This window comes from Miscanthus floridulus, unplaced genomic scaffold (genome assembly GCF_019320115.1).
Source record: "Miscanthus floridulus cultivar M001 unplaced genomic scaffold, ASM1932011v1 fs_316_3, whole genome shotgun sequence".
NCBI lineage: Eukaryota > Viridiplantae > Streptophyta > Magnoliopsida > Poales > Poaceae > Miscanthus > Miscanthus floridulus.
The window spans coordinates 26,006-38,027 of NW_027096570.1; the positions used below are offsets into that span (position 1 = coordinate 26,006).

Genomic DNA, 12,022 nt, shown 5'->3' on the forward strand with positions numbered 1-12,022 from the left:
GCATAATTTGAATGCATTGCTGCTGTATAGATTCAGTTAGCGTTGTTACCATCAACTCTCCTATCTTAACAACCATATCATAAATTTCGTGGGAAACCAATTTTAGCCTGACTATTGTTTTGAGAAGCGATAAGGCAACAGGGGAAGGATTTGTCTGAAGATCTACAAACATAGGGGTATGAACAAGAAGCTGATTATCTGAAAGTGAAATCCTGAATCCTCTAAGTAGAACAGCATGTAGCTTAAAACAAGATGTGACTAAATGACCATTGGTGTTTCCTGCTCTCTGTACAATGTCCATAAGTACATTTTTTATTATAATTGCATTGTCCCTGAGAGATGGCAAAAGAAGTTTCACCAACAAGGCAAAACATCTAAAACTGACTGAGAGAACACTTTCATGTTTGGAACTCATACACTTTCTTTTTTTTTTTCTCGAATACGCAGGAGATCTGCGTATCATTGCATTATAGAGAGAAAAGGATCGGCCCCTTACAAGCACCACCACCTCCTCACTCCTGGCCGGGCTATGAGGGGTTGTTTCTTTACATTGAATCGCTTAAACTAAAGGAACTGAGAAAGAGGTGAGACCTGACCACAAAGAACACCAACCAAATAAACCAATGTAATCTATCCTAGCCCAACACCGTGACCCAAGCCTAGTGAGATGCCGGTGTGCTAGCACCTTGGTGATGAGCGATTGACAACACGGTGTGCGTGTGACGTATCTCTCGGCAGGTTGTGGTTGTAGGTGACAGGTGGAGACAAGGTACATGCGGCGACGAGTGAAGAACGAGGATAGGATGTCGTTCCGAAGAACCGTGGGGGCGGAGAAGGGTGGATCGAGGCTTGCGTTCGAGGGACAGGCGATCGTGTGGTGTACGTCTACTGTACCTGGCTACACGGTGGGAGGGCGTCGAGGGAGGTTTCCAGATTACGCCACAAAATCCAGGGTTCGCTAGTTGAGCCACAAAGCCATGCATCGTACCGGGACGCTCGTGCGGCGTGCGTTGGCCGAAGATGGAAATTCTGGCGATCGCGATACGATTTCGGATGGTCGTGCGGCGACATCGCGAGGATCACATTGCGGAGATGGAGGGATCGCGGAATTTGCCATGGAGGACGTAATTGGAATTTACGCCCCTACGTTGGATTTATTTAGCGTAGGGGGTTATGTGAAAATAGGTCGTGCCACCCTTTGGAGATATAAATATGTGGCACCTAGGGTTGAGAAGGGAGCGGAACGTTTTGGACTCTCGGCGAGTTACTATTCATGCGTGAACAGTACCCATGATCAGTACTCGTGCCCCGGGGTTCCCGGTTCAGTTTTCCTCTCTCCGGTCTAGCCTAGGGTTTGAATTCTAGTGAGAGGTTTTTGTTGATCTCTCTGATTAAGAGAGGGAGGATGTTCGGGCGGAGGCTAGATGCACTTTTGTAAGTTCAATTACTCAATTTAATATTTCATCTATAATGATTGATCTTGTGCATCTCGATTGGTTCTTTACAATTCTCGTCAGCATCTGACATAGTCTGCTTGTTTTATTTTTATCTCAAGATCCATAAGTCCGATTGACGTGATTCTAGTTGGATTAGTTTCATAATTTCATCTAGTTTAATCTGACAAATTTTTAGGTCGATCGGAGTTACGGATTTTCGTCCACATCAGGTTTACTAGGTACATAGAGTTCTGGCCAGATTTGAAAAACGTGATTTAATTAGGTTTTGTGTTTAGGGGAAGGGTTAGAAATTATTTTTGGCTTCCGCGACCATTCACCGCCCCTCTGGTCGCCCGTTTCGATCCTTCAATTGGTATCAGAGCCGGTTTAGGTTTTCTATACCTTAATCGGTGCTGAAAGCTATGGCGACCAATGAAAAGTTTGATGTTCGCGCTCCGTTTTTTGATGGGACTGATTATGATTACTGGAAGGCACGTATGACCAACTATCTCAAAGGCAAGTCGCTGAAGCTATGGAAAATCACACAAAATGCCACATATGTGATTCCAGCTGAGGAACCGACTGACGCCGCTGAGATCGGGCTTCTTGAAACAAATCATCGCGCTGTTGCTATTTTACAGGCTTCTATTTGTAAAACTAAATATGATCGGGTTTCTAGTGAAGATCTCGCTTATCAGATCTGGGAGAAACTTAGAAAATATCATGAAGACTCAAACACTGTGAAAAACCGAAAATTTGAGATTCACCGAAAAGAGTTTGATGCTTTTTGCCAATTGCCTAGTGAGTCTATTGATGACATGTTTGCACGTTTTCAAGTGATTGTTAATAAGATGAAGGCCATGAATAGCAATATGCCTTATGATGATCATGCTAGGGCTCTCAGATTATTACATTTACTTAATGATGAATGGGATATGAAAGTTGAGGCGATCGTTGAATCTGTAGGTTATGAGACTCTCACCACTGATGAGCTTTACAGTAAGCTCAAATCAAAAGAGATCGAAATTGTTTCTAAGCGTAAATTGAAAAATCCCACAGCTGCTTCTTCTTCTGACGTTCCAATGGCTTTGGTTTCTGGAAATAAGACTAACACTAATGCTAATCCAAATGTTTCCAGTTTTGCTTTGTCTTCTTTGTGTCATGTTGCAGATGAGGAGTTGGAGGTGCTAGATGATGATCAGCTTGTACTGCTCTCCAACAAGTTTAAGCGTGTGTATGACAACAGGCGTAATAGAAGACGTTCAGATGGCTGCTTCAACTGTGGTGAGCGAGGACACTTTGCTGCTGATTGCCCAAACAAGCAGAGATCTTTTGAGCAGGGCAATAACTCCTCCAGGCGCCAGGAGAAGTTCAGGGAGAGGAAGAAGAAGAAGGATAAGCAATGGAAGAAAGGCGAACAAAAATACTCTGACAAGCAAGTCGCTAAGGCTACAAATGTTTTGTTATCTTCTCTTGGACAGTATGTTTCAGGTGGCTCGTCAGACTCCAGCGATTCAGATTCCGAGGATGAGACACCCAAGAAGAAGACAGACGGACTTTGCTTCATCACTGACGCCGGCATCAATGGTGGGATATGTACTATGGCCTTGGAGGGTGATGCATCAACCGACAGCAACGATGAAACTTCTGATGATGAGGTAGATACTTCTGCAGAACAAAGAATAGCTAATTTAACTAAAATTGTTCATAAGCAAAATAAAGTGTTGGCTAAACTTAAAACTGATTATGATAAAACTTGTGCTGAACTAGCTACTCTCAAAAATGCTGCATCTAATCCTGCTAAACCTGATGAATGTGAAGAATGCTCAATTCATATGATTTCGCTTTCTAAATTGCAAACCAAGTATTCTTCCATTGTTGATGATCGAGATAAACTTTATGCTGAACTAAATGAACTTTGTTCTCGGTCGAATTTGCTTGGTACTTGTGTTTCTTGCCCGCTTCTGAAAGTTGACTTGGATAATGCTTTATGTCGGGTAAAAAATTTTGAAGAACACATTTGTCCTGATTTGCCGGTTTGTTTGATTTGTCCAACTTTACGATCTGAATTAAATGTTGCTAAATCACATATTGTTGAGTTGGAAAAACACACTTGTCCGGTTCTTCCTTCATGCCTAACTTGTCCTAATTTTGTTGTTGAAAATAATGATTTAAGGGTCAAACTTGATGATTTGGAAGAAGAAAATAAGCATTTGAGAACTATTCTTGGTTGGTGTTCTATTCGTGAGCCTCAAATTGGTATGGCTATTGCTCAAATTAAACGGGGTGAGCGTTTTGGTCCCGGTTATGACTTGAACATGTTTTTGGTGAAAAAAGTGGACCGCCTGTTGATGAGAAGAATCCACCTTTGGCTAAATATACTGGACCACCTCCTAGGAAGGGTTCAGGTGTCACCTCTGATGGGTTGCTGGTTGAGACATCTAGATCTGCTCCTAAAAAGCAGGTTTGGGTGCCTAAGCCAAAACACTTCAAGGGTGTACAAAATACTAAGCCAAATGGTTCTTCTTGTGATCATTTTGCTAAGCCTATTTTTGTTGCTTCTAGTTCTAATGCTGAGGCTTCTTTCGCTCCTGCACGCAAGCTTTATCATTGTGATTTTTGCAGTCATGATGGTCATCTTTATGAGTTCTGTTATCGGAGGATGCGTGCTGAACGACGTGAGCAGTACCCCACACGTGGTACTCATGATCGTCGTGTTTTTAGATGTGAGCAGTACCCTGTACGTGGTACTCATGATCGTCCTATTTTGAGACGTGAGCCATTTGTTCGCTCTTCTGGTTTTCGCTCACGTACTCGTGCTCTTGCACAACATCGGGATGACAGACCACGTTTTCCCGCTCGTGGTTCTCATCGTTTTTTTGAGAACTTTGATTTTGCTAACGCTTCTTTTGAGCAAGTGGCTCAGCACTGGTTTTCATTACATTATCCTAACCCCAGTGTTGAGTCATTAGCTCACCCTCGCTCTCGTTGTTGATTGCAGGTTGGAGGCGAGGAGGACATATGGATAATGGACTCCGGCTGTTTGCGCCACATGACCGGAGATGATAAATGGTTCTCCAGCCTCACCCCCACGAGCGTAAAGGAAAACATCACTTTTGGGGATAACAGTCAAGGTAAGGTAATGGCGCATGGCTGCATCAAGGTAACAGATAAATACATGTTAAAGGACGTCGCATTGGTAAAGAATTTGCATTATAATTTGTTGTCTGTTTCACAACTTCTTGAGGATGATTTTGAGGTTCGTTTTAAGAAAGGAAATTTGCGTGTTCTTGATTCTGCTGGTAACCTTGTTTGCAAGATTTCTTCTTTTAGATGGATTTTTAAAGCTGATTTTTCTAAATCTTTTGGTGAAACTCGCTGTTTAGTTGCTCATGGTTCCCCCCTGATTTGGAAGTGGCATCGTCGGTTGGGCCACTTGAGCTTTGATTTGCTTTGTCGTTTGAGTTCATTGGATTTAATTGATGGTTTACCGAAACTCAAGTTTGAAAAGGATTTGATTTGTGCTCCCTATAAACATGGAAAAATGGTTGCTGCTTCTCATGCACCTGTGACTCAGGTGATGACGAGACGACCGGGTGAACTGTTACATATGGACACTGTTGGTCCAGCCCGTGTTCGGTCTGCTGGTGGGAAGTGGTATGTGCTCGTCGTTGTGGACGATTTTTCTCGATATTCATGGGTGTTCTTTTTGGAATCTAAGGATGAGGCTTTCTCATATGTTCATGATCTTGTTCTGAAGCTGAAAAATGAGTTGTCAAATAATGCCGTTAGAGCAATTCGCAGTGACAACGGTACGGAATTTAAGAATTCTCGCATGAAAGCTTTTTGTTCAGAACAAGGTTTAGATCATCAGTTTTCCTCACCTTACGTTCCTCCCCAGAACGGTGTTGTTGAGCGTAAAAATCGTATGCTTGTTGAGATGGCTAGGACAATGCTTGATGAACATAAAACTCCTAGATGTTTTTGGGCTGAGGCTATCAACACCGCTTGCTATGTTGCTAATCGCATTTTTCTGAGAGCTTTTCTGGGAAAAACATCTTATGAGTTGAGATTTGGTCGACCTCCCAAAGTTTTCCACTTTCGAGTTTTTGGCTGCAAGTGTTTTATATTGAAAAAGGGAAATTTGGATAAATTTGAATCGCGTTCTTCCGATGGGTTATTTTTGGGGTATGCCTTGCAAGGACGAGCGTACCGTGTGCTTAATCTTGATACTAACCGCATCGATGAGACATGTGAGGTCACCTTTGACGAGACAATGCCTTGTTTTTCTTCTGCTTTTGAGTGTGCAGGTGATGACGAGATCGGGCAGGATATTTTTGAGGATGAGAAAGAGGAAGATGGATGTGACAACGACGATGACGATGATGCCCAGCCTGCGATGCAGGGGGAGCCTGGCGCCCAGCCTGAGCAGGCGCCCTCCACCACTTTGGAGGATGGACCATCGCCGACACGTACATCTACAGCAAAGCCTGCAGCTTCATCAACTGTTGATCATGTATCGGCTGTAGTTGAGGGGGAGGCGATTTCAGAACGTACAGCACCACGACACATTCAGAATCGTCATCCTGCCAAGAACATAATAGGTAATTTGGATGAACGCACGACAAGGAACAGAGGTATGAAAAATAAAAATTATTGTGTTTTTGCGCATACTGCCTTTGTTGCCTCTTTTGAACCCCGAGATGTTGGACATGCTTTATTTGATTCTAACTGGGTCAATGCCATGCATGAGGAGTTAGAAAATTTTGCACGGAATCAGGTTTGGGTTTTGGTTGATCCTCCTCCTTCTTGTAAACCAATTGGAACTAAATGGGTCTTTAAGAACAAACAAGGGGAAGATGGTCATGTTGTTAGAAATAAAGCTAGGCTGGTTGCTCAGGGCTTTTCTCAAAAAGAGGGTATTGATTATGGTGAAACTTTTGCTCCTGTTGCTCGTTTAGAAGCCATTCGTATTTTGCTTGCATTTGCTGCTTCACGTGGATATAAGCTTTATCAAATGGATGTGAAAAGTGCTTTTCTGAATGGTTTTATAGAAGAAGTTTATGTTAAACAACCGCCTGGTTTTGAACATCCCAATTTTCCTGATCGTGTTTTTAAGTTGCAAAAGGCTTTATATGGTTTGAAGCAAGCACCTCGTGCTTGGTATGCTAGATTGAAAACTTTTCTGCTTAAAAACGGGTTCAAAATGGGTTCATTTGATAAAACTCTTTTTCTCCTCAGGCAAGGAAATGACACTTTAATAGTTCAGATTTATGTGGATGATGTCATTTTCGTTGGTTCCTCTCATGCTCTTGTGAAAAAGTTTGCAGATGTGATGAGTAAAGAATTTGAGATGTCTATGATGGGCGAGCTGAATTTCTTTCTTGGCTTACAAATAAAACAAACTTCGGAAGGTACATTTGTGCATCAGGGAAAGTACACGAAGGATGTCCTGAAGAAGTTTGCGATGGATGATGCGAAGCCAATTTCTACGCCCATGCCGACTAGCGCTGCTTTGGATGCTAATGAGGACGGAGAGCCCGTGGATCAGAAGGAATATCGAAGCATGATTGGGTCGCTACTGTACTTGACTGCTACGAGGCCAGATATACACTTTGCTGTGTGTATGTGTGCTCGTTTTCAGGGGTCCCCCAGGACTTCTCACCGTCAGGCGGTGAAGCGCATAATGAGGTATCTTCGATTTACTCCTGCATTTGGCCTTTGGTACTCTCCTGCTTCAACTCTCAGTTTGTGTGGTTATTCGGATGCTGATTTTGCTGGGTGCCGTTTGGATAGAAAGTCTACATCGGGTACTTGCCAATTTTTGGGTTCTTCGCTTGTTTCTTGGTTCTCTAGAAAACAATCTAATGTTGCTCAATCTACTACATAGGCTGAGTATGTTACTGCTGCTAGTTGTTGTTCTCAGCTTTTATGGATGATAGCTACCCTTCGCGATTTTGGTTTGTCGTTTTCTCGCGTTCCTCTCTTGTGTGACAGCACTAGCGCTATAAGTGTTGCAAAGAATCCTGTGCTTCACTCTAAGACGAAACACATTGAGGTTCGTCATCACTTTCTGAGGGATCATGCTGAGAAGGGTGATATTAAGCTTAAATACATTGATACTAGTCAGCAACTTGCTGATATTCTGACTAAACCACTCGATCAAACCACGTTTGCACGTTTGCGTGGTGAGTTCGGGGTGTGTTACCCATTCTAGTATCATTGTAAGTTGCTTCAGTTACATATGCCTTATACTTGTTTTGGCTAGTTTGCGATCGATGCTTTTGGAGAGGTTTGAATGTTTTGCTTGACCAATTTTTATTTTGAAAACAGCACAGATATATACTTAAAACTTTATGTTGGGCTATGCTTGCTTTTCTGGATCTAGTGACTTGTTGAATACTTGACATATGTCTTGCTCATGGTTCGGTTGTCAGCTTCTTTTAATGGGTTTTCACTGCAAATGTAACTCACAATGCAAGTTTTAACTTGGGAGAGCATAGTACGGTTGCAAATGATCTGCTTGCTTTCCTGAGAATTTAAATATGGGCACAACTCTGATTTTTCCCATGTCCCTGCTGGTTCTCGCTCATAATCAAAATTAAACAAACTGGCTGGGCACAACTCTTGCTTCCCATGTCCCTGCTGGTTCTCGCTCATAATCAAAATTAAACAAACTGGCTGGGCACAACTCTTGCTTCCCATATCCCTGCTTGTCAAGCTCACAAAAGCCAGAATTAAATATGACAAATGCATGTATTTGTGGGCGTTGCAGTGAACTTTGACTGAAGCTGTGTATCCATCGTGTCAGCTTGCTATATGTTTTTGTCTTTAGCTTGGCACTAATTTTGGAATATGCATGTTTTTGCCTGGCTAATTGGTTTTTCAAAGAGATTTCAGTTCTAAAATTCTATTGGTCATGGCATTGTGTTGCTCCTTCTCTGAGTAGCTCGTGTTGCTGGTTAGCTTTTATAAGTATTTTGTATATGTCTCAGAAGCTTCGACTTGTGCTTTCTCACATGCTTTTCTCTAAATTGGTTCCTTGCATTTTATCTTGATGGAGTGCTTTGTCAACAAGGGGGAGAGTGAGTCACAAATTCATTTTTGCAGGGGGAGTTTGATTTCGTTTTTGCTGAGACTTGGCATGCTTGTTTTGAGGGGTTGAGGGGGAGTGTTGCTGAAATTGTTGAGTTTTGCTGCTGAGATTGCTTTTGGGAAATTGATATGGCTTTTGATTCATTTTGGGGAGAGTGATTTTTTTTGTCTTGATTGTGTCGAGCCTAGCTTTTTCGCTAGCCCATGTCTTTGGGGATCAAGATTGTTTATTTTTCTTTCTTTTTATTTTTTTTAGTTCCAATAAATTTGTGCGGTGTGGTGTTGTCAATGCACTCATCAAGGGGGGATTGAGATGCCGGTGTGCTAGCACCTTGGTGATGAGCGATTGACAACACGGTGTGCGTGTGACGTATCTCTCGGCAGGTTGTGGTTGTAGGTGACAGGTGGAGACAAGGTACATGCGGCGACGAGTGAAGAACGAGGATAGGATGCCGTTCCGAAGAACCGTGGGGGCGGAGAAGGGCGGATCGAGGCTTGCGTTTGAGGGACAGGCGATCGTGTGGTGTACGTCTACTGTACCTGGCTACACGGTGGGAGGACATCGAGGGAGGTTTCCAGATTACGCCACAAAATCCGGGGTTCGCTGGTTGAGCCACAAAGCCATGCATCGTACCGGGACGCTCGTACGGCGTGCGTTGGCCGAAGATGGAAATTCTGGCGATCGCGATACGATTTCGGATGGTCGTGTGGCGACATCGCGAGGATCACATCGCGGAGATGGAGGGATCGCGGACATCGTGGAATTTGCCATGGAGGACGTAATTGGAATTTACGCCCCTACGTTGGATTTATTTAGCGTAGGGGGTTATGTGAAAATAGGTCGTGCCACCCTTTGGAGATATAAATATGTGGCACCTAGGGTTGAGAAGGGAGCGGAATGTTTTGGACTCTCGGCGAGTTACTATTCACGCGTGAACAGTACCCGTGATCAGTACTCGTGCCCCGGGGTTCCCGGTTCAGTTTTCCTCTCTCCGGTCTAGCCTAGGGTTTGAATTCTAGTGAAAGGTTTTTGTTGATCTCTCTGATTAAGAGAGGGAGGATGTTCGGGCGGAGGCTAGATGCACTTTTGTAAGTTCAATTACTCAATTTAATCTTTCATCTATAATGATTGATCTTGTGCATTTCGATTGGTTCTTTACAATTCTCGTCAGCATCTGACAAAGTCTGCTTATTTTATTTTTATCTCAAGATCCGTAAGTCCGATTGACGTGATTCTAGTTGGGTTAGTTTCATAATTTCATCTAGTTTAATCTGACAAATTTTTAGGTCGATCGGAGTTACGGATTTTCGTCCACATCAGGTTTACTAGGTACATAGAGTTCTGGCCAGATTTGAAAAACGTGATTTAATCAGGTTTTGTGTTTAGGGGAAGGGTTAGAAATTATTTTTGGCTTCCGCGACCATTCACCCCCCTCTGGTCGCCCGTTTCGATCCTTCACCTAGCGTGCGCTGGCCACGCGCTCCCGCCAAGCACAAAAGCTGATATTCGTCTCTGAACTCTTCAAGCAGTCTGGTGATGCGGGGGTGAGACCCTTCAAAAACGCAAGCATTTCTGTGCTTCCAAAGGATCTAGGAACCTCGAATGATCATTGTGTTCAACCCATTCTTCTTCTCCTTTGGAATTCTCTTGGTTGCTTTTCGCCACCAATCATCGAATGATTTCTCTAGCCTTGTGGGAGTCTGATCTTGCAGTCCCAAAGGAGTCAGGATCCGTGACCAAAATTCTCGAGCGAGGACACATGTAGTAAGCAGATGCTGGACCGTCTCATCTTCCTGATCACACAAGGGGCAGTGAGTCGGGTGAGGTAATCCTCTCTTGGCTAAACGGTCCGCCGTCCAGCACTTGTTTCGGATTGCTAGCCATAAACATAATTTGCACTTTGCTTGTTCCTTGGATTTCCATAGATGTCGCCAAGGCACAAAGGTGATGGAGCCATTGAAGAATGCCCGATATGCAGATTTTGAGGTAAACTGGCCTGACCCTTCTAGTCTCCAAACATGGACATTATTATCCTGAGAGAGGATTGCCTCGTGCAATATATCCCATAATTGAAAATATTCAAAGAGACCCACCAATGAGGACCCCCACTGATGTCAACAGGCCAAGCATGATCCTGTAAGGCGTCGGCCACCGTGCGCTGTTTGCGAGTGCGAGATGGGACTACAGCGACCACCGCTGGTGCCAAGTCCTCCAAACAGCAGCCCATGAGCCACTTATCCTCCCAAAATAAAGTATTTCTTCCATTACCGACCCTAGATTCCACTGCAATGTTGAAAAGAGCTACAACATTCGGATGAATATGAATGTCATCGAGACCAGCCCATGCTCGGTTAGGGTCTGTTTTCTTGAACCATAGCCAACGGATTTGAAGCGCCCAACTCATGAACTCAGGGTTCAGTATCGAACGCATACACTTTCGCAAATGGTCAACAAAAGGATCCAACATCTTCACGAGTTGTTCATCTTCCTTGTCTAGCTTGATGCTCTTCAGACGATTACGAAGTAAGTCAAGTGCAAACTTGGTAAGTACTAAATCCATTCCAAATTATAGTTCGTTTGACTTTTTTGTCCCAAGTTTGACCACTCATTTTTAAAAAAAAAATTTGTGCAAAATATCACTTCTTTTGTTGTGGTTTGCTTTATTAACGAAAGTTATTCAAGAATGACTTAAATTTGACTATGTTTACATAATTTTTTTGAATAAGACGAGTGGTCAAATTTGATGTCAAAAAAGTCAAACGAATTATAATTTAGAACGGAGGGAGTATATAAGAATTCTGCGATCCACTCTCACCTAGTCCTAGGAAGGTCTTTCCTATAGTACTGTCTTGATCAGGACTAGATTGTGCATTCTCTTTGCATTCAGATCTACTTTCGGTAATAGTATCCTCAATAAGACAATACACAAAGATAAACAAGTTTGATGTTTGAGTAGATGGGTTGCACTCAATCCCTAAGGCTATATTGTGTAGCATCATCTCAAGTCTGGTTTTCAACTTTGGAGTAAGTTGCTTCTGAAGATGTAGAGAAACAGGTGAGATTATCTTCTTCAGTAAATCTGTCCTGAATGTAATACTTTGAGCAATCAGCTTAAGAGTCTCAAATGACATTCTCTTCTTTGTCTCTTTCATTTTGGAGGCAAGTTTTTCAACTTCCTTTTGTTCTGCAACATCTCCAAGTAAATCAATGTCAACTACTGCCAACAAATCTTCTAAACAGTAGTCAAGCCTACCATACATATCAGCAGTTATGTTTTTTTGACAATAAATAATGAAGTGTGTAGCCCAGAACATGTAACTCAAAACCTCTTTTAAGCACAAGGGAGCCCGACCAAGCCAGCCGGCCCAATCAGCCCAAAGAGCACAAAGACAAATGTAGCGATGTAAGCGTAGTAGGAAATTCAAGGCAGCAACGGTATTCTCGATTTTAACTTGCGCTGGCTTCTTCTAAGTTGGTGAGGTGGTACAAA

At 43.0% G+C, this 12,022-nt stretch overlaps 1 protein-coding gene across 1 annotated transcript; it reads left to right on the forward strand.

The window, feature by feature from the left end:
• Window positions 1-1,858: 1,858 nt before the first annotated feature.
• LOC136531286 (uncharacterized) lies at window positions 1,859-7,114 on the forward strand. The gene is made up of 7 exons (XM_066523956.1): window positions 1,859-3,433; window positions 4,438-4,746; window positions 5,158-5,248; window positions 5,747-6,040; window positions 6,140-6,599; window positions 6,678-7,019; window positions 7,081-7,114. The coding sequence occupies exons 1-7, from the start codon at window positions 1,859-1,861 to the stop codon at window positions 7,112-7,114; spliced, it is 3,105 nt and encodes a 1,034-aa protein (XP_066380053.1).
• Window positions 7,115-12,022: the final 4,908 nt, after the last annotated feature.